Source organism: Dendrobates tinctorius, unplaced genomic scaffold (assembly GCF_039654945.1).
Source record: "Dendrobates tinctorius isolate UK_male_01 unplaced genomic scaffold, ASM3965494v1 ptg000007l, whole genome shotgun sequence".
Classification (NCBI taxonomy): domain Eukaryota; kingdom Metazoa; phylum Chordata; class Amphibia; order Anura; family Dendrobatidae; genus Dendrobates; species Dendrobates tinctorius.
In genome coordinates this window covers 38,864,733-38,889,390 of record NW_027361675.1, presented here as the reverse complement: position 1 = coordinate 38,889,390, position 24,658 = coordinate 38,864,733, and the positions used below count along the sequence as shown (strand labels likewise).

General features: G+C 45.7%; 1 protein-coding gene across 1 annotated transcript in view; it reads left to right on the top strand.

The window, feature by feature from the left end:
* The window catches only part of LOC141087786 (schlafen family member 9-like), a 176,917-nt gene that overhangs the window by 126,521 nt on the left and 25,738 nt on the right, over window positions 1-24,658 (top strand). The window contains exon 4 of the mRNA XM_073573635.1: window positions 3,771-4,801. Within this exon, the coding sequence (XP_073429736.1) occupies window positions 3,771-4,801 (1,031 nt within the window). The remainder of the gene's footprint in view (window positions 1-3,770; window positions 4,802-24,658) is intronic.

Genomic DNA, 24,658 nt, shown 5'->3' with positions numbered 1-24,658 from the left:
CAAATTTCCGTTTTTTTCACAAATAAATGCACGTTATATGAATGAAATTTTACCACTAACATGAAGTACAATGTGTTACGAGAAAACATTGTCAGAATCACCGGGATCCATGGAAGCGTTCCAGAGTTATTACCTTATAAAGGGACAGTGGTCAGAATTGTAAAAATTGGCCCGGTCATGAACGTGAAAACCACCCTTGGGGTAAAGGGGTTAAAGTATATCAAAATTAGAATTTTGAAAATTGCACATTTTTCAAAATTTTGGACGAAATTACGATATTTTCACAAATAAACTCAAAGCTTATCGACCTAAATTTACCAGTAACAAAGTACAATGTGTCACAAAAAAACATTCTCCGAATCACTGGGATATGATGAAGCATCCCAGTCATTACCACATAAAGTGACACTGGTCAGATTTAAAAAAAAATTTTGCCTTGTCTTTAAGGTTAAAATTGGCTCAGTCACTAAGGTTTTAGTCCACATTTGAAGCTTTATGGTAACTAGTTTTAGGTGCATAAGGCGGGACTGTGGGTAGGGTCTTTGGATCTTGCCCCTTCGCCTGCTTCTGTTGTGTGTATGACAGGTCACTGCTTTGTGAGTGACCTGCCTCCTGTTTGAAATTTTGCACAGTACCATCATCACCGTTGGCTTTGTGTGCGCAGATTGATCCCACGTTGGTCTTCAATAAAATGGTCTAGGTTGCGAGCGGAGGGACCAGGCCAGGAGCCGAAGGCTGTACCCACAGTCTCGCCCTCTATAATTACCGGAAAACTTCAAATGTGGATTAAAACAACGAAAGAAACCAACAATGTCCAATGATAATTTTATTTAAATAAAGTCTCATACAATAAATCTGAAATATCAAAAGGGGGGAAGACCAATGCCATGGAATGGGCACCCCCTGACGAAGGTGCGCCGAAACGCGCGTCGGGGCTGGCACATCCCGGGGACCCCAGCAGCACATGAGGTATAGCACTGAGCATATATTTTAGCACTTCTGTCTTGCCTCCAGCATTATTTATTTGTTCACTCTGTTAGCATTGAGAGGTTTTGATTGCTCCCTAATTGCACTTTATTGTTTCTGCTGCACCTATTGGAGTATTTGCACCTCCATTTTTGTGTTATTCCACATATATTGAATTGATTTAGCACTGGCACTTTTATACCTCTTATTGTGTGGTATTTATTTATACATGGCATGAAAAACAATTTTGTCCCCGGAAGTGCCCATTCCGTGGCATTGGCCTTCCCCCGTTTTGATATTTTATATTTATTGTATGAGACTTTATTTAAATAAAATTATTATCATTGGACATTGTCGGTTTCTTTCGATGTTTGATTCTATTATCCGAGTAGTCCTTGTACTCTCCATGTGTGCATATTTTATATAATTCAGTTATTTTAATATTGCACTTTCCTTGAGTTGTATAATATAAATGTGGATTAAAGTACAACCACAAAGCGGATTTCTCTTCTACAGGTATTGATTTACTATGTATATCAGCGCCATTATGGCCATGCCTTTACTTTACATTGCTAAATAATGCAGACAGGTTTTCTTTAATCATTGCTTATACTAGGAGTTATTGATACAATTAGGTCTATATATAATTGGACAGAGACAACATTTTTCTAATTTTGGTTCTAGACATTGCCACAATGAATTTTAAACAAAACAATTCAGATGCAGTTGAAGTTCAGACTTTCAGCTTTCATTTGAGAGTATCCACATTAAAATTGGATGAAGGGTTTAGGAGTTTCAGCTCCATAACATGTGCCACCCTGTTTTTAAAGGGACCAAAAGTAATTGGACAGATTAAATAATTGTAAATAAAATGTTCATTTCTAGTACTTGGTTGAAAACCCTTTGTTGGCAATGACTGCCTGAAGTCTTGAACTCATGGACATCACCAGATGCTGTGTTTCCTCCTTTTTGATGCTCTGCCAGACCTTCACTGCGGTGGTTTTCAGTTGCTGTTTGTTTGTGGGCCTTTCTGTCTGAAGTTTAGTCTTTAACAAGTGAAATGCATGCTCAATTGGGTTGAGATCAGGTGACTGACTTGGCCATTCAAGAATATTCCACTTCTTTGCTTTAATAAACTCCTGGGTTGCTTTGGCTTTATGTTTTGGGTCATTGTCCATCTGTAGTATGAAACGACGACCAATCAGTTTGGCTGCATTTGGCTGGATCTGAGCACACAGTTTGGCTCTGAATACCTCAGAATTCATTCGGCTGCTTCTGTCATGTGTCACATCATCAATAAACACTAGTGACCCAGTGCCACTGACAGCCATGCATGCCCAAGCCATCACACTGCCTCCGCCATGTTTTACAGATGATGTGGTATGCTTTGGATCATGAGCTGTACCACGCCTTCGCCATACCTTTCTCTTTCCATCATTCTGGTAGAGGTTGATCTTGTTTTCAAAGAATGTTCTTCCAGAACTGTGCTGGCTTTTTTAAATGTTTTTTAGCAAAGTCCAGTCTAGCCTTTTTATTCTTGATGCTTATGAGTGGCTTGCACCGTGCAGTGAACCCTCTGTATTTACTTTCATGCAGTCTTCTCTTTATGGTAGATTTGGATATTGATACGCCTACCTCCTGGAGAGTGGTGTTCACTTGGTTGGCTGTTGTGAAGGGGTTTCTCTTCACCATGGAGATTATTCTGCGATCATCCACCACTATTGTCTTCCGTTGGCGCCCAGGTCTTTTTGCATTGATGAGTTCACCAGTGCTTTCTTTCTTTCTTAGGATGTACCAAACTGTAGATTTTGCCACTCCTAATGTTGTAGCAATTTCTCGGATGGGTTTTTTCTGTTTTTGCAGCTTAGGCCTCTTTCACACTTCCGTTTTTGACAATCAGTCAAGATCCGCCAATTTTGAAAAAAAACGGATCCGCCATTTTTCTTTGCGGATCCGTTTTTTTCCCCATTGACTTTCATTATTGGCGGATCCTTACTGATTGCCGTCCGTTGCATCCGTTTTTTTGAGGATCCGCCACAATGTTAGTGTCCGTCAACATCCTCAAAGATTTCCAAACGGAGCTTGCAACGTTTTTTTGTCCGGCGGATCCTCCAGACACTGAATTAACCCCAAAATCTGTCTGGGTGCCTGACAAAAATCTCTCTCTCTCTCTCGGCCAGCGATTCCTTTAAATTTCCTCATTTTCAGGATCCGTCTAAAAACGGATCCTGTGCCATCCGTTCACATCAGTTGAGGACGGATCCGCTTGTCTGCCTTTTTGGCGGATTATAACTGATGCGAAAAACTGAAGTGTGAAAGAGGCCTTAAGGATGGCTTGTTTCACCTGCATGGAGAGCTCCTTTGACCGAATGTCTCCTTCACAGAAAAACCTTCCAAATGCAAGCACCACACCTCAAATCAACTCCAGGCCTTTTATCTGCTTAATTGAGAATGACATAACGAAGGGATTGCCCACACCTGTCCATGAAATAGCCTTGGAGTCAATTGTCCAATTACTTTTGGTCCCTTTAAAAACAGGGTGGCACATGTTAAGGAGCTGAAACTCCTAAACCCTTCATCCGATTTTAATGTGGATACCCTCAAATGAAAGCTGAAAGTCTGAACTTCAACTGCATCTGAATTGTTTTGTTTAAAATTCATTGTAGTAATGTCTAGAACCAAAATTAGAAAAATGTTGTCTCTATCCAAATATATATGGACCTAACTGTATTATGAATTAATTATTGGTGACATTGGTAACAGCTGTTGTTTTTTTTTTTGTTTGTTGTTTTTTTACTCCCTAGTGACCATTATTTATCCCAAAAGTTAAAGTACCCTGATAGACTGCTTAATGTGGGCAAAGCTGTGCTGGGTGAACGTAAAAGGAATAAAATGAGCAAAGAAAAACGTACCCAGGAGAGAGAAAATATAACTAAAGCTGTCTGTGCCTTACTAAATTCTGGAGGAGGAATAGTATTGATTGAAAGCTCTCATGAAGATTTCACTTACAAGAAAGATGGGTTAGGCCAGGACCTTGAAGAGATATTGCGTGAACTTGTGTATAAATCTGATGTAAAGGAATTCTGTGATTTCTCACAGGAAGGATCAAATTTAATTATATTTGTTAAAACTTGGAATACGCAAAAAGATTATCCTAAACTTTGCACTCTAGATACTGGTTTATATACACGAAACCTCACCTCAAAGGAAATCTTAAATGCTATGCAAGTAAGGAACGTTATAGAAAAAAAAAAGCGAGGAAAAGCAAAAAGATCTCGTTTTTCTACTGTCACATGTGATTGGCAACATGGTGTACAAAGCTTGATGGCTAAAGAGTTTCTATGTCTAGGTGAAGAGCTGGAGCTTGGAGAATCAGATCATGTGGAACTCAAAGATTTTAGGACAGATAAGGTTAAAACTCGTATCAGAGAAGTATGTAGGGAATATGTCTCGGCATTTGGAAACTGTGATGGAGGATGCTTGATTATCGGCGTAGATGATGACAAAGTAATACACGGTTGTTCAAGAGGAACTGAAAAATTAGATCTTGAAATCTTTATCAAGAACTATTTGAAAGGCATCATATTTGTCCACCTGGGAGACTGCAAATCAGAAAACGAGTTTTACACTCTCACAATAAAAGATGTTTGGGATCAGAGCAACCATTCTGGATACGTCATTTTTTTAGAGGTGAAGCCATTTTGTTGTCTTGGCTTTGTGAAACATCCTCAGTCTTGGATTCTAGATTCAATTGACGATGGTTTAGGAAAACCTCTGCAATCAAAGCAACTGATGGCATCTGAGTGGGTAGAGAAAATGACTAATTCAGATTCAGGTAAATCTTCTTTGCTTTTGTTTTCTTCTAGACCACATAACATTTAACATAAAAAAGTGCTTGCCAGCCTTAAGGGAAAAAACTATTAACCTGCAGATATGGGGTTAATGGCATTCTGAACCTGCCCCCACGCCTGTACTTAGACCCCCACTTAAAGGGAAGGTGCCATCAAAAAGATTTTTTTCAGCAATTGAAATAATTTAAAGAATTAATGTTTACATTTTCTTAAAAAATATTATAATTAGCTTTTAATTTAGTAAAATATGAAAAATAATTTTAAAAAGTTTGGCATTTCCACTTGTTAACACTGGGGGGGGGGCAGCTACTGAAATTTGACACAAAAACCTAGTGCACAACTAGCTCACATTACTGCCCTGCAGTAATTATGGGCGGAGTCTGCTGACATGGATGAGATGTCACTCCTCTCCTCCCCTTCTGGGTGTTTGCTAAGGGATATGAGAGGATGACATCTAGGAACACAGTGAGCAGCCATTTTTATGGTGACTGCAAAGTTACTGACAAGTAGACAGTCACCGAGGATGGCAGGCAGCAAGGATTCTGATAGCTATATGGTGGAGGAAGCAGGGTGATGGCAGCACAGAGTATTTCAGGAGAGCAGTGTGCTGGGTCTATGGGGGGTCCCAGAGGAGATATATGGTGGAAAGAGCAGGGTGCCAGCAGCACAGAATATTTCAGGAGAGTAGTGTGCTGGTCTATGCGAGGTCACAGAGGAGATATATGGTGGAAGGAGCAGGCTGTCAGCAGCACAGAGTATTTCAGGAGAGCAGTGTGCTGGTCTATGGGAGGTCACAGAGGGAGATATATGGTGGAGGAGCAGGGTGACAGCAGCACAGAGTATTTCAGGAGAGCAGTGTGCTGGTCTATGGGGGGCACCCTGTTCGGTGCGTGGAGCAGCCAGGGATTGTACATATAGACTGCTCCACAGAAATCCAGGAAACATTTCTGCTGATTGATGGCCGTTCTGATCCAGACTTTGCATGCAAAGACCCCATTCCCCTCCTCAGATCCTGTCCTGGCGATGTGTGAAAGTGAGGCGACAGGCGCAGTCCGGGGTGACGCTGGGAAGCAGACTCGGGGGGGGGGGGGGGGGGGGGAAATGTAGCCTTATAGTAACGATAAAAATTAGACCCCTGACGGCACCTAACTTGAGGGCAATGCTGCCCCCTCTATTACTCCAGACCCATGTGCAGGTGCTCAGCGAGAACCACCCTAGAATGGGTCCCCTTTCGGCAGATAATACTGCCATAGCGTTCACACATAATACCGCCATATACTTCACACATAATTCCTCCATATAGATCATACACCATACCACCATGTAGATCACACATAAAACCAGCAGGGTGACAGTTGCACAGAGTATTTCAGGAGAGCAGTAACACACAGGAAAGGATTAGATACACGGCTCAGCAGACTGTATCACACAGGAGAGGATAAGATGTACGGCTCAGCAGTCAGTATCACACAGGAGAGGATTAGATACACAGCTCAGCACACTGTATCACACAGGAGAGGATTAGATACACGGCTCAGCAGTCAGTATCACACAGAATAGGATTAGATATACGGCTCAGCAGTCAGTAACACAGGAGAGGATTAGATACACTGTTCAGCAGTCAGTATCACACAGGATAAGATTAGATACACGGCTCAGCAGTCAGTATCACACAGGATAGGATTAGATACACGGCTCAGCAGTCAGTAACACACAGGAGAGGATTAGATATACGGCTCAGCAGTCAGTAACAGGATATGATTAGATACACGGCTCAGCAGTCAGTAACACACAGGAGAGGATTAGATACACGGCTCAGCAGTCAGTAACACACAGGAGAGGATTAGATACACGGCTCAGCAGTCAGTAACACACAGGATAGGATTAGATACACGGCTTAGCACACAGTATCACACAGGATAGGATTAGATACACGGCTCAGCAGTCAATAACACACAGGAGAGGATTAGATACACAGCTCAGCAGTCAGTAACACACAGGAGAGGATTAGATACACGGCTCAGCAGTCAGTAACACACAGGATAAGATTAGATACATGGCTCAGCAGTCAGTAACACACAGGATAGGATTAGATACACGGCTCAGCAGTCAGTAACATACAGGATAGTATTAGATACACAGCTCAGCAGTCAGTATCACACAGGATAGGATTAGATACACAGCTCAGCAGTCATTAACACACAGGAGAGTATTAGATACACGGCTCAGCAGTCAGTAACACACAGGATAGGATTAGATACACAGCTCAGGAGTCCGTAACACACAGGAGAGGATTAGACATACAGCTCAGCAGTCAGTAACACACAGGAGAGGATTAGATACACGGCTCAGCAGTCAGTATCACACAGGATAGGATTAGACACACAGCTCAGCAGTCAGTATCACACAGGATAGGATTAGATACACGGCTCAGCAGTCAGTAAAACACAGGAGAGGATTAGATATGCGGCTCAGCAGTCAGTAACACACAGGATAGGATTAGATACACGGCTCAGCATTCAGTAACACACAGGATAGGATTAGATACACGGCTCAGCAGTCAGTATCACACAGGATAGGATTAGATACACGGCTCAGCAGTCAGTAACACACAGGAGAGGATTAGATACACGGCTCAGAACACAGTATCACACAGGATAGGATTAGATACACGGCTCAGCACACAGTATCACACAGTATAGGATTAGATACACGGCTCAGCAGTCAGTAAAACACAGGAGAGGATTAGATATGCGGCTCAGCAGTAAGTAACACACAGGAGAGGATTAGATACACGGCTCAGCAGTCAGTAACACACAGGATAGGATTAGATACACGGCTCAGCAGTCAGTATCACACAGGATAGGATTAGATACACGGCTCAGCAGTCAGTAACACACAGGAGAGGATTAGATACACGGCTCAGCACACAGTATCACACAGGATAGGATTAGATACACGGCTCAGCACACAGTATCACACAGTATAGGATTAGATACACGGCTCAGCAGTCAGTATCACACGAGAGGATTAGATACACGGCTCAGCACACAGTATCACACAGGATAGGATTAGATACACGGCTCAACAGTCACTAACACACAGGATAGGATTAGATACACGGCTCAGCAGTCAGTATCACACAGGATAGGATTAGATACACGGCTCAGCAGTCAATATCACACAGGATAGGATTAGATACACGGCTTAGCAGTCAGTATCACACAGGATAGGATTAGATACACGGCTCAGCAGTCAGTAACACACAAGAGAGGATTAGACATACGGCTCAGCAGTCAGTAACACACAGGAGAGGATTAGATACACGGCTCAGCAGTCAGTATCACACAGGATAGGATTAGACACACAGCTCAGCAGTCAGTAACACACAGGAGAGGATTAGATACACGGCTCAGCACACAGTATCACAAAAGATAGGATTAGATACACGGCTCAGCACACAGTATCACACAGGATAGGATTAGATACATGGCTCAGCACACAGTATCACACAGTATAGGATTAGATACACGGCTCAGCAGTCAGTATCACACGAGAGGATTAGATACACGGCTCAGCACACAGTATCACACAGGATAGGATTAGATACACGGCTCAACAGTCACTAACACACAGGATATGATTAGATACACGGCTCAGCAGTCAGTATCACACAGGATAGGATTAGATACACGGCTCAGCAGTCAATATCACACAGGATAGGATTAGATACACGGCTCAGCAGTCAGTATCACACAGGATAGGATTAGATACACGGCTCAGCAGTCAGTAACACACAAGAGAGGATTAGACATACGGCTCAGCAGTCAGTAACACACAGGAGAGGATTAGATACACGGCTCAGCAGTCAGTATCACACAGGATAGGATTAGATACACGGCTCAGCAGTCAGTAACACACAGGAGAGGATTAGATACACGGCTCAGCACACAGTATCACAAAAGATAGGATTAGATACACGGCTCAGCACACAGTATCACACAGGATAGGATTAGATACACGGCTCAGCAGTCAGTATCACACAGGATAGGATTAGATACATGTCTCAGTAGTCAGTAACACACAGGAGAGGATTAGATATACGGATCAGCAGTCAGTAACACACAGGAGAGGATTAGATATACGGCTCAGCAGTCATTAACACACAGGAGAGGATTAGATACACGGCTCAGCAGTCAGTAACACACAGGAGAGGATTAAATACATGGCTCAGCAGTCAGTAACACACAGGATAGGATTAGATACACGGATGAGCAGTCAGTATCACACAGGATAGGATTAGATACATGGCTCAGCAGTCAGTAACACACAGGATAGGATTAGATACACGGCTCAGCAGTCAGTAACATACAGGATAGTATTAGATACACAGCTCAGCAGTCAGTATCACACAGGATAAGATTAGATACACAGCTCAGCAGTCAGTAACACACAGGAGAGGATTAGATATACGGCTCAGCAGTCAGTAGCACACATTATAGGATTAGATACACGGCTCAGCAGTCAGTAACACACATGAGAGGATTAGATACACGGCTCAGCAGTCAGTAACACACAGGATAGGATTAGATACACGGCTCAGCACACAGTATCACACAGGAGAGGATTAGATACACGGCTCAGCACACAGTATCACACAGGATAGGATTAGATACACGGCTCAGCACACAGTATCACACAGGATAGGATTAGATACACGGCTCAGCAGTCAGTAACACACAGGAGAGGATTAGATACACGGCTCAGCAGTCAGTATCACACAGGATAGGATTAGATACACGGCTCAGCAGTCAGTAACACACATGAGAGGATTAGATACACGGCTCAGCACATAGTATCACACAAGATAGGATTAGATACACGGCTCAGCACACAGTATCACACAGGAGAGGATTAGATACACGGCTCAGCAGTCAGTAACAAACAGGAGAGGATTAGATACACGGCTCCGCAGTCAGTAACACACAGGATAGGATTAGATACACGGCTCAGCATTCAGTATCACACAGGATAGGATTAGATACACGGCTCAGCAGTCAGTAACACACAGGATAGGATTAGATACACAGCTCAGCAGTCAGTAACACACAGGATAGGAATAGATATACGGCTCAGTAGTCAGTAACACACAGGATAGGATTAGATACATGGCTCAGCAGTCAGTAACACACAGGATAGGATTAGATACACGGCTCAGCAGTCAGTAACATACAGGATAGTATTAGATACACAGCTCAGCAGTCAGTATCACACAAGATAGGATTAGATACACAGCTCAGCAGTCAGTAACACACAGGAGAGTATTAGATACACGGCTCAGCAGTCAGTATCACACAGGATAGCATTAGATACACGGCTCAGCAGTAAGTAACACACAGGAGAGGATTAGATATACGGCTCAGCAGTCAGTAACACACAGGAGAGGATTAGATATACGGCTCAGCAGTCAGTAACACACAGGAGAGGATTAGATACACGGCTCAGCAGTCAGTAACACACAGGAGAGGATTAGATACACGGCTCAGCAGTCAGTATCACACAGGATAGGATAAGATACACGGCTCAGCAGTCAGTAACACAGGAGAGGATTAGATATATGGCTCAGCAGTCAGTAACACACAGGATAGGATTAGATACATGGCTCAGCAGTCAGTAACACACAGGATAGGATTAGATACACGGCTCAGCAGTCAGTAACATACAGGATAGGATTAGATACACGGCTCAGCAGTCAGTAACACAGGAGAGGATTAGATACACGGCTCAGCAGTCAGTATCACACAGGATAGGATTAGATACACAGCTCAGCAGTCAGTAACACACAGGAGAGGATTAGACATACGGCTCAGCAGTCAGTAACACACATGAGATGATTAGATACACGGCTCAGCAGTCAGTATCACACAGGATAGGATTAGACACACAGCTCAGCAGTCAGTAACACAGGAGAGGATTAGATACACGGCTCAGCAGTCAGTATCACACAGGAGAGGATTAGATATACGGCTCAGCAGTCAGTAACACACAGGAGAGGATTAGATACACGGCTCAGCAGTCAGTAACACACAGGAGAGGATTAGATACACGGCTCAGCAGTCAGTATCACACAGGATAGGATAAGATACACGGCTCAGCAGTCAGTAACACAGGAGAGGATTAGATATATGGCTCAGCAGTCAGTAACACACAGGATAGGATTAGATACATGGCTCAGCAGTCAGTAACACACAGGATAGGATTAGATACACGGCTCAGCAGTCAGTAACATACAGGATAGGATTAGATACACGGCTCAGCAGTCAGTAACACAGGAGAGGATTAGATACACGGCTCAGCAGTCAGTATCACACAGGATAGGATTAGATACACAGCTCAGCAGTCAGTAACACACAGGAGAGGATTAGACATACGGCTCAGCAGTCAGTAACACACATGAGATGATTAGATACACGGCTCAGCAGTCAGTATCACACAGGATAGGATTAGACACACAGCTCAGCAGTCAGTAACACAGGAGAGGATTAGATACACGGCTCAGCAGTCAGTATCACACAGGATAGGATTAGATACACGGCTCAGCAGTCAGTATCACACAGGATAGGATTAGATACACGGCTCAGCAGTCAGTAACACACAGGAGAGGATTAGATACACGGCTCAGCACACAGTATCACACAAGATAGGATTAGATACACGGCTCAGCACACAGTATCACACAGGATAGGATTAGATACACGGCTCAGCAGTCAGTATCACACAGGATAGGATTAGATACACGGCTCAGCAGTCAGTAACACACAGGAGATGATTAGATATACGGCTCAGCAGTTAGTAACACACAGGATAGGATTAGATACACGGCTCAGCAGTCAGTGTCACACAGGATAGGATTAGATACACGGCTCTGCAGACAGTATCACACGGGAGGATTAGATACGTGGCTCAGCAGACTGTATCACACAGGGGAGGATTAAATACACAGCTCAGCAGACTGTATTACACAGGATAGGGTTAGATACACAGCTCAGCACACAGTATCACAGGATAGGATTAGATACACGGCTCAGCAGTCAGTAACACACAGGAGAGGATTAGATACACGGCTCAGCAGACTGTATCACACAGGATAGGATTAGATACACGGCCCAGCAGTCAGTATCACACATGAGAGGATTAGATGCACGGCTAAGCAGACAGTATCTCACATGGGAGGATTAGATACACGGCTCAGCACACAGTATCACACAGGAGAGGATTAAATGGCTCTGCAGACAGTATCACACAGGATAGCATTAGATACACGGCTCAGCAGACAGTATCACACAGGAAAGGATTAGATACACGGCTCAGCTGTCAGTATCACACAGGAGAGGATTAGATACACGGCTCAGCAGTCAGTAACACACAGGATAGGATTAGATACACGGCTCAGCAGTCAGTATCACACAGGATAGGATTAGATACACGGCTCAGCAGTCCGTAACACACAGGATAGGATTAGATACACGGCTCAGCACACAGTATCACACAGGAGAGGATTAGATACACGGCTCAGCACACAGTATCACACAGGATAGGATTAGATACACGGCTCAGCACACAGTATCACACAGGATAGGATTAGATACACGGCTCAGCAGTCAGTAACACACAGGAGAGGATTAGATACACGGCTCAGCAGTCAGTATCACACAGGATAGGATTAGATACACGGCTCAGCAGTCAGTAACACACAGGAGAGGATTAGATACACGGCTCAGCACATAGTATCACACAAGATAGGATTAGATACACGGCTCAGCACACAGTATCACACAGGAGAGGATTAGATACACGGCTCAGCAGTCAGTAACAGGAGAGGATTAGATACACGGCTCAGCAGTCAGTAACACACAGGATAGGATTAGATACACGGCTCAGCATTCAGTATCACACAGGATAGGATTAGATACACGGCTCAGCAGTCAGTAACACACAGGATAGGATTAGATACACAGCTCAGCAGTCAGTAACACACAGGATAGGAATAGATATACGGCTCAGCAGTCAGTAACACACAGGAGAGGATTAGATACACGGCTCAGCAGTCAGTATCACACAGGATAGGATTAGATACACAGCTCAGCAGTCAGTAACACACAGGAGAGTATTAGATAAACGGCTCAGCAGTCAGTATCACACAGGATAGCATTAGATACACGGCTCAGCAGTAAGTAACACACAGGAGAGGATTAGATATACGGCTCAGCAGTCAGTAACACACAGGAGAGGATTAGATATACGGCTCAGCAGTCAGTATCACACAGGATAGGATAAGATACACGGCTCAGCAGTCAGTATCACATAGGATAGGATTAGATACACAGCTCAGCAGTCAGTAACACAGGAGAGGATTAGATATACGGCTCAGCAGTCAGTAACACAGCATAGGATTAGATACATGGCACAGCAGTCAGTAACACACAGGATAGGATTAGATACACGGCTCAGCAGTCAGTAACACACAGGATAGGATTAGATACACGGCCCAGCAGTCAGTATCACACATGAGAGGATTAGATGCACGGCTAAGCAGACAGTATCACATGGGAGGATTAGATACACGGCTCAGCACACAGTATCACACAGGAGAGGATTAAATGGCTCTGCAGACAGTATCACACAGGATAGCATTAGATACACGGCTCAGCAGACAGTATCACACAGGAAAGGATTAGATACACGGCTCAGCTGTCAGTATCACACAGGAGAGGATTAGATACACGGCTCAGCAGTCAGTAACACACAGGATAGGATTAGATACACGGCTCAGCAGTCAGTATCACACAGGATAGGATTAGATACACGGCTCAGCAGTCCGTAACACACAGGATAGGATTAGATACACGGCTCAGCACACAGTATCACACAGGAGAGGATTAGATACATGGCTCAGCACACAGTATCACACAGGATAGGATTAGATACACGGCTCAGCACACAGTATCACACAGGATAGGATTAGATACACGGCTCAGCAGTCAGTAACACACAGGAGAGGATTAGATACACGGCTCAGCAGTCAGTATCACACAGGATAGGATTAGATACACGGCTCAGCAGTCAGTAACACACAGGAGAGGATTAGATACACGGCTCAGCACATAGTATCACACAAGATAGGATTAGATACACGGCTCAGCACACAGTATCACACAGGAGAGGATTAGATACACGGCTCAGCAGTCAGTAACAGGAGAGGATTAGATACACGGCTCAGCAGTCAGTAACACACAGGATAGGATTAGATACACGGCTCAGCATTCAGTATCACACAGGATAGGATTAGATACACGGCTCAGCAGTCAGTAACACACAGGATAGGATTAGATACACAGCTCAGCAGTCAGTAACACACAGGATAGGAATAGATATACGGCTCAGCAGTCAGTAACACACAGGAGAGGATTAGATACACGGCTCAGCAGTCAGTATCACACAGGATAGGATTAGATACACAGCTCAGCAGTCAGTAACACACAGGAGAGTATTAGATACACGGCTCAGCAGTCAGTATCACACAGGATAGCATTAGATACACGGCTCAGCAGTAAGTAACACACAGGAGAGGATTAGATATACGGCTCAGCAGTCAGTAACACACAGGAGAGGATTAGATATACGGCTCAGCAGTCAGTATCACACAGGATAGGATAAGATACACGGCTCAGCAGTCAGTATCACATAGGATAGGATTAGATACACAGCTCAGCAGTCAGTAACACAGGAGAGGATTAGATATACGGCTCAGCAGTCAGTAACACAGCATAGGATTAGATACATGGCACAGCAGTCAGTAACACACAGGATAGGATTAGATACACGGCTCAGCAGTCAGTAACACACAGGATAGGATTAGATACACGGCTCAGCAGTCAGTATCACACAGGATAGGATTAGATACACGGCTCAGCAGTCAGTATCACAGGATAGGATTAGATACACAGCTCAGCAGTCAGTAACACAGGAGAGGATTAGATATATGGCTCAGCAGTCAGTAACACACGATAGGATTAGATACATGGCTCAGCAGTCAGTAACACACAGGATAGGATTAGATACACGGCTCAGCAGTCAGTAACATACAGGATAGGATTAGATACACGGCTCAGCAGTCAGTAACACAGGAGAGGATTAGATACACGGCTCAGCAGTCAGTATCACACAGGATAGGATTAGATACACAGCTCAGCAGTCAGTAACACACAGGAGAGGATTAGACATACAGCTCAGCAGTCAGTAACACACAGGAGATGATTAGATACACGGCTCAGCAGTCAGTATCACACAGGATAGGATTAGACACACAGCTCAGCAGTCAGTAACACAGGAGAGGATTAGATACACGGCTCAGCAGTCAGTATCACACAGGATAGGATTAGATACACGGCTCAGCAGTCAGTATCACACAGGATAGGATTAGATACACGGCTCAGCAGTCAGTAACACACAGGAGAGGATTAGATACACGGCTCAGCACACAGTATCACACAAGATAGGATTAGATACACGGCTCAGCACACAGTATCACACAGGATAGGATTAGATACACGGCTCAGCAGTCAGTATCACACAGGATAGGATTAGATACACGGCTCAGCAGTCAGTAACACACAGGAGAGGATTAGATACACGGCTCAGCAGTTAGTAACACACAGGAGAGGATTAGATATACGGCTCAGCAGTCAGTAACACACAGGAGAGGATTAGATACACGGCTCAGCAGTTAGTAACACACAGGATAGGATTAGATACACGGCTCAGCAGTCAGTGTCACACAGGATAGGATTAGATACACGGCTCTGCAGACAGTATCACACGGGAGGATTAGATACGTGGCTCAGCAGACTGTATCACACAGGGGAGGATTAAATACACAGCTCAGCACACAGTATCACACAGGAGAGGATTAGATAAACGGCTCTGCAGACAGTATCACACAGGATAGGATTAGATACACAGCTCAGCACACAGTATCACAGGATAGGATTAGATACACGGCTCAGCAGTCAGTAACACACAGGAGAGGATTAGATACACGGCTCAGCAGACTGTATCACACAGGATAGGATTAGATACACGGCCCAGCAGTCAGTATCACACATGAGAGGATTAGATGCACGGCTAAGCAGACAGTATCTCACATGGGAGGATTAGATACACGGCTCAGCACACAGTATCACACAGGAGAGGATTAAATGGCTCTGCAGACAGTATCACACAGGATAGCATTAGATACACGGCTCAGCAGACAGTATCACACAGGAAAGGATTAGATACATGGCTCAGCTGTCAGTATCACACAGGAGAGGATTAGATACATGGCTCAGCACACAGTGTCACACAGGAGAGGATTAGATAAATGGCTCTGCAGACAGTATTACACAGGATAGGATTAGATACACGGCTCTGCAGACAGTATCACACAGGGGAGGATTAGATACACGGCTCAGCACACAGTATCACACAGGAGAGGATTAGATACATGGCTCTGCAGACAGTATTACACAGGATAGGATTAGATACACGGCTCTGCAGACAGTATCACACAGGGAAGGATTAGATACACGACTCAGCAGAGTATCACACAGGGGAGGATTAAATACACGGCTCAGCAGACTGTATCACACAGGAGAGGATTAGATACATGGCTCAGCAGACTGTATCACACAGGAGAGGATTAGATATACGGCTCAGCAATCAGTATCACACAGGATGGGATTAGATACATGGCCCAGCAGTCAGTATCACACAGGAGAGGATTAGATGCGCGGCTCAGCACACAGTATCTCACAGGGGAGGATTAGATACACGGCTCAGCACACAGTATCACACAGGAGAGGATTAGATAAACGGCTCTGCAGACAGTATCACACAGGATAGGATTAGATACACGGCTCTGCAGACAGTATCACACGGGAGGATTAGATACACGGCTCTGCAGACAGTATCACACGGGAGGATTAGATACACGGCTCAGCCGACTGTATCACACAGGGGAGGAATAAATTCACATCTCAGCAGACTGTATCACACAGGAGAGGATTAGATACATGGCTCAGCAGACTGTATCACACAGGAGAGGATTAGATACATGGCTCATCAGACTGTATCACACAGGAGAGGATTACAGATATGCCCACACTGGTGAAACTGCCCCCCTCCCCCAACGATACACTAGACTTTGGGCTGTATATGTCACTGTCCTCCTCAGACAGCCATAAAAGCAAAGGTGCCAGAGTACCGGAGATCACTGGGACTGTGTGTGAGTGGGGAGGCGGAGACAGAGCAGAAGGACACAGTGCAGCAGGAGGCACAGTGCAGAGCCTGGACCTGCTATGCCACAAGTGATCCTGTGATAGAGGGTAAGAGATGCTCAGGGGATTGCACTGGGCTACAGTAAAATGGCGCCCAGCCACACCTAAAGCAGTGAATTGTGCAGCCCACAGGGGTGTGCCCAGTTCACTGCTAATGAGGCTGCAATGTTAGAGATAGGGTCGGAACCGTCTATGTATCCTTCGTCCAGGGACGGCCATATTTGCAGACTTTATGAGTCCTCCACAGATCTGCAAATCAAGATGGAAGCGCTCAGTGGCTACATTAAAACATTATTACAAGAAAAATATAAATCCTAGTTAGTACAACTTTGCTGAAACTACATGTTTTGTTACTTAATTTTTTTTTTCACATAATGTAAAATTGTGGCACCTTCCCTTTAAGAGAGGAAATGAACTTTATTCCTGCTACCAGAGTTTGGGTCCCAGTTATGGGGGTAGCTCCAGCATGAGTTTGGTCACCGCTCTGTGTATAGAACGGTGGATGTAATCGTGCCCCCGGCACTGACTTAGGCTAGGTTCCCATTAGCGTTTGAGTCCTCAGCGTATCATCCGCATGCAAAACGCATGTTTAAGCAGCGTTTTTATCCGCATTATCTTACGCATGATGGCAAAAAAGTGCTGCGTGTGCATGCGTTTATATGAGTTTTAGCATGCATTGTTTCTGCACATGCGCTCAATATTTCCAATGATTTTCCAGTATTTTCCTTGACACCAGACACCCAATGGGCATGTCTCATGGAATTTGTATATATAGACACACTGTATCCAGCTTCAAGATGGATCTTAGCGTGGAGAGCTTCCTTCTTCATCTTGATTTGTCATTGAAATTGGCTCTTGCCTTTTGCTTGTGAAGAAGAGAAAGACGGAGAAGATGTCGTTATTGGCAACACCCCATCTTAGCAGTCCGAAAAAGCCGTGGTGCCTACCACTCCATTGTACCCTGAGCTACGTGAAAACCCCGAAAAGTTTTTTGAGTACACGAGAAGACAGAACAGAGCTTCAATGACTTGCTGCTACGTGTCCGGGGATTCATCACCAGGCAGGACACACAGCTACGTCGAGCAATTCCTGCTGAGTAACGTCTGTTGGTGACAATGAGTTACGTAATTTTGAAAATCAAACACATCGTTATTATTATTGCTATAAAAGTCATGTACTTAATTTTTTTTCCATTTTCTGTTCGGCAGATTCCTGGCTACCGGAGAGACCTTATCATCTTTACATTTTCAATTCCGCATTGGAGTGTCCACGCTTTCTGGGATTGTTGGAGACACCTGCCATGCTTTGTGACCTTTTGCATGAAGAATTCCACCCCCAATCCTCAACTGAACTCTGGCTGGAAAATGCTGCAAAATTCCAGGACATTTGTAATTTTCCAAACTGTTTGGGGGCTGGGGATGACAAAAATATTCGTATTAGGAAACCTGCTGGAAGTGGATCTGACTATTTCAATTACAAAAATACTTTTCCATTGTTCTCATGTAGGATAGATGAGGGGGAATTGCTGATCCAACAAGAATGGGGGGTGACCCACTTCTTGGCGCCGACAGACACGAGACAGAGACAAGAGTTATATTCAACAGGTTCCGCTTTTATTGGCCACCTTTCTGACGACCAGCACAATTCTTGACAGGAATTTTTCACTGTTCTCTTGCTCGCAGGCTCGAGTACCTTCACTTCTTAGTTTGTCACCGTCGTGGTGTCCTTCGTGGCTCTTCCCACCGTGGCTGCCCTAGGCATATCCACCAGGGCGTTTCACCCTTCAAGTTACACCGAACACTTGGTACTCACAGACCGTCTCTGTCAGCGACTACTGTCCTTTTGGTTCACCCCCCGTGACCGTCTCCACTGTCAATTACTTTCTGTAGGTTTTTTCCACCTTCCTCCCTACAGCAGGTCCTCCTCTCTAGTGAGCCCCCTTGGCTGACTGGACTTTCCAGAACCTTCCCTGACCTCTTATGCTCCCAGTAGCCCCGCCCACTATCACCTGACAGTTACCTTTGACCAATGGCAGTTACCTTGACCCATGGCAGTTACACAATCACCCCCTCCTATACTCCTCACTGCCCTCTAATGGTCAAACTGCCACATGACACCCTTTTCACTATCTATCTCTTACTACAGACAGACCTGTCCATCAGCTCAACCTCCCCACATTCTCCTTCCTTTATCCATTGTCGTCCCCGACAATCTTATCTCCTTTTCCGTTCTGAAACTTCCCCACCTCCTTTTGTCGGACCGGTTGTCGAGCCAGGCCCGCGATATGCAGGGGCTGAACCAAACCAGGAGCAATCGTGCTCCAAGTAACTCACGGGTTACTCGCCAGCGCGCACGCCACCATGACAATTCTTTCAGGTTGGGTTAGGTCCATCTGGACTACTCTACGGATGCATACTGTCATGATCTCAGTGCGGGTTTGACTCGCACACGTGGGGTTAATGTCTGGAACCAGTGCTGATGACTGGCATTTCTGGGGTTAAAGGTTGTGATCCCGGTGCAGGCTTACCTGCACACATGGGGCTATGATTGTGGCCTCTCCCTGGTTCTGGGAGAGGCTTGTTATAGCCTCAGGACGCTCCCATCCCTGTCAGTTATACTCTTGCCCTTGGCATAGTGTGGTGACCCCTGAGTGTGTTTGTGCTGTGTTCTGGTTGCTTGATAAACTGTGTATGACTCGGTCTGTTCTCTGGATATTGCTTTGGGTTCTGCTTGGTACCTTCTATGTCTGTTTGGTTTTGATTGCTGCTTGGCCCTGACTGTCCGCTCTGTCTCATCCTTGGTACGTTACGGCTATCTCTGTGTATGAACCCCGTTTTGCCTGACTCTGAGTAATTCTGTTTAGTGTCTTTCCATCCCACTAAGCAGGATGCTAAGCCCCGCCCCCTTGCAGTCACATGACCGTAGGTCCCGTGTCTGCTTGCTAAACTTCAGCATCCACAGGTCCTGTTCATCGGTATTTTCTGGCTGTACCTGACCCCGGTACCCCTACAGTGCAGGTGAGTCCCTGCTCAGCGGAGGCTGCACGCCAGCGCTGACAGGATCCTGACACTCAGGACATGCGCACTGGCTCAGTGCGTAAGTACAGTGCGGTGTTCCTGACATTATAACTGACCATTAAGTTTTTGTTTTTTTTTTCTCTGCTGATAAATATGGATCCCATACAATCTCTTGCTGAGCAAATGAAAAATCTGAGTCAAATATTTCAGGGTTTATCTCTGGAGCAGCAAGCTCTGGCTCGTTCTCAGCAGCAGGTTTCTGAGACAGTGCGGGGGGCTTTAGCTGCTGGGTCTCTGGGGGCTGGGGCGAGTGATGTTGTTTTGGTGTCCCCAGAACCACCTGTTAAACTGACTGATTTTTTTTCTGGGAACAAAAAGGAGTTCAGGGTCTTCATGGAGGGGTGCAAACTCTTCTATAGTTTGAGGCCACGTTCCTCTGGGGACGAAAGTCAGAAGGTAGGGGTCATTATGTTTCTGTTAAGAGGGTCCCCACAAGCTTGGGCTTTCTCCCTCCCACTGCCCCTGAGAGAGTGTCTGTGAATGCGTTTTTTTGAGGCCCTCGGGCACATATATGATGAGCCGGACCGAGTGTGATTGGCAGAGGACATGGTGATGAGTGTCTGTAAGGGGAAACACTCGGCTGAGTGGTTTTGCACAGAATTCCGTCGCTGGACCGCAGAGGTCTCTTGGGACGACGAAGTATTCCGAGGACTCTTTCGCAGAGGCTTGTCCGAGCAGTTACAGGATGCCTTGGCATTACATCCCCCACCTAACTCACTCGAGGACACCATGACCCAGGCCGTCCGGATGGACCGCAGGCTGCGGGCCAGGGGGGTGATGCAGGCGGAGACTCCATTGTTCCCTAGTGGAAAAGAGACTGTTTCTGTGCCCATGGACATAGGGGCTCTCTCCCTGAAGGAAAAGGAGAGACAACGCCGGAGAGAAAAGCAGTTATGCTTCTACTGTGGTAAAACGGGACATTGGAAAAGGGAGTTTCCTGATTGTCCATCCTCAACCCGGTCGACGGGAAACGACTAGGTCTGGGTAGTCAGCGGGGAGACTACTCAGACCCTCAGGTATCCTTTTCCTCATTTTCTAAGGTGTTGCTTCATGTGGAACTGTTAGTGGACGATTGTTGTTTTCACTCTACAGCTTTCGTGGACTGCGGATCATCCATCAATCTCATTGACTCCCAGTTGGTCACACGCTGTAAGATAGGGACAGTTAGACTTAAGGTTCCGATCAAAGTGGTGGCCATTGACTCCTCCCCCCTCACTAAAGAGGGAATTCTCTTTGTCTGACTTGTTTTCACTCAAAGTGGGCGCTACCCATGTGGAAAAATTAAGTTGTTTGGTTCTGGACAATCTACCAGCAGGATTGGTGTTGGACATGCCCTGGTTACAACGCCATAACCCAGTCATTAACTGGAAAACGGGGGAGATTGTTCAGTGGGGGTTTAATGATTCGATGTTATGTGATAAGTCTGCACTATTGGTTGAACCTGTTAAATCTGTATCTGTGTCATCTGTCGAGCTGGAAGGTATTCCGGAGTACCTGAAAGAATTCGAAGATGTGTTCTTTGAAATCGAGGCCGAGACGTTGCCACCACATAGACCCTTTGACTGCGCTATCGAGTTAGTCCCGGGGGCTAAATTGCCTAAAGCCCGTCTGTTTAATTTATCTGGCCCTGAGCGCTTGGCCATGAAAGATTACATTGCTGAGAGTCTTCGCAAAGGACACATAGGTCCCTCAGTCTCACCTGTGGCAGCAGGGTTTTTTTTTGTTAAGAAAAAAGATGGTGGTTTACGTCCCTGCCTCGATTTTCGTGAGCTGAACAAGATAACTGTACGAAATACGTACCCCCTTCCGTTGATTCCCGACTTGTGTAGCCAACTTTCAGGGGCAAAATGGTTCTCTAAACTGGATCTTCGGGGGACATATAATTTGATAAGGGTCCGGGAGGGGGATGAATGGAAAACCGCGCTCCTCACGACCGAGGGACTGTTAGAAAATTTAGTCATGCCGTTTGGTCTTACCAATGCCCCAGCCATATTTCAGAATTTCATCAACGTGGTATTCTCGGATCTCATTGGTCGTTTTGTTGTCATTTACTTAGACGATATTCTGATATACTCACACGACAGTCAATCTCATCTGAATCATGTACGAACCGTTCTCCAAAGACTGAGGGAAAATCATCTGTATGCCAAATTGGAGAAATGTGTTTTTTTGTTCAAGAATTGTCTTTTTTGGGATTAATTGTGTCCTGTGAAGGTTTTCGCATGGACCCCAAGAAGGTGCAGGCCATTGCGGATTGGGTGCAACCCCGAGACCTTAAGGGTCTTCAGCGCTTCTTGGAGTTCGCCAATTATTACCGCAAATTTATTCGGGGGTTTTCACAGGTGGTCAAACCACTCACAGATCTTACTTGTAAAGGTGCAGATGTGAGAAACTGGTCCTCACTCGCAAAAGAGGCCTTTGTGACCCTGAAAAGAAGCTTTATGTCTGCTCCTGTGTTAGTACAGCCAGATCCGTCCAAACCATTCGTCGTGGAAGTGGACGCCTCTGAGGTGGGGGTGGGGGCGGTGTTGTCCCAAGGGCCTGCCACTCTAACCAACCTCAGGCCATGTGCTTTCTTTTCCAAGAAGTTCTCTGCTGCGGAAAGAAATTACGACGTAGGCAATAGAGAGCTTCTTGCGGTCAAATTGGCGTTTGAAGAATGGAGGCACTTTTTGGAGGGGACCAGTCACCCGGTTACGGTGATCACGGATCACAAAAATTTGTCATACATTGAGTCTGCTAAAAGACTAACCCCCAGACAGGCCCATTGGTCACTTTTTTTTTCCCGTTTTCAGTTTACGATTACATTTCGTCCAGGGTCTAAGAATGTCAAGGCTGACGCCTTCTCGTGCAATTTTCAGCCGGTGTCGCCCCCTGAGCCATCGTCTCCATTCTTCACCCTGGGGTTGTGATAGCAGAGGTCTCATCTGAATTGGAACGGGAGTTTCAGGGGGCCCAGTCGCGGGCCCCGGCGGCCAAGCCGGAGGGGAAGTTGTTTGTCCCAGAGTAACTTCGCCTGAAACTCTTGCAGGAGTTCCATGAATCCAAGCTGAGTGCTCACCCTGGTATTTCAGCCACACGTCTGGCGGTGGCTAGGATCTTCTGGTGGCCTACCCTTGGTTCGGACATAAAAAAATTCATTGCTGGTTGTGGGGTCTGCGCTCGTTCTAAAAGCTCTCATAGCCGGCAGTGCCCGAAAGACCATGGACTCACTTATCCATGGATTTTGTTACCAATCTCCCTCCATCTAAGGGTAATACAGTGGTATGGGTAGCGGTGGACAGGTTTTCTAAGCAGGCTCATTTTGTACCCCTGTCCGCACTACCGTCAGCTGAGACGTTGTCCAGGTTGTTTGTGCAGCATGTGATCCGGTTGCATGGGCTACCCCTGAATGTGGTGTCTGATCGTGGTGTGCAATTTGTGGCTAAGTTTTGGCGTGCTTTCTACAAAAAATTAGGGATGTCTCTGTCCTTTTCGTCTGCATACCATCCTGAGAGCAATGGTCAGACGGAGCGCACTAACCAGTCCCTGGACCAGATCCTCAGGTGTCTAACCTCTGCTAGACAGAATGACTGGTGCAATGCACTGCCGTTGGCTGAATTTACCTTCAATAGTCGGGTGAGTCAATCCACGGGTATGACTCCTTTTTTGATCAATTATGGGTTCAGTCCTCATTTTGGTGAGTTTTCTCGTCTGCACTCGGGGTGTCCCGGGACTGAGGGCTCTGTTCAGCGATTACAGAATACGTGGGCAGAAGTTCAGCGGAGTATATCTAGGTCTCAGGGCAGGTATAAGTTTTTCGCGGACAGGAAACGAACACTAGGGCCCATGTTTCAGGTTGGAGACAAGGTTTGGCTCTTCACTCGAAACATTAAGTTGAAGGTTCCTTCAGCCAAGTTGGGGCCCAAATTCATTGGCCCATACAAGATTGTGGAAAAAATCAATCCAGTGGCGTATAGGCTGAGCCTTCCACCCTCTTTCAAGATCCATAACGTCTTCCACAAATCTCTACTGAGCAGTCCGGGGAGACTCCGAGTCTGCTGCTTCTCCTGTTTTGGTCGAGGGGCAGGTGGAGTACGAGGTTGGTCATATCGTAGATTCCAGGTTGGTACGGCGGTCGGTACAGTACCTGGTTCATTGGAAGGGGTATGGACCGGAAGACAGGTCCTGGGTACCGGCCCGGTTGATGCATGCTGATCGCCTGGTGCGGGCTTTCCATGCTAAGTACCCGGGCGAGCCTGGGGGTCCAGAGGCCCCCCGTTGAGAGGGGGGTACTGTCATGATCTCAGTGCGGGTTTGACTCGCACACGTGGGGTTAATGTCTGGAACCAGTGCTGATGACTGGCATTTCTGGGGTTAAAGGTTATGATCCCGGTGCAGGCTTACC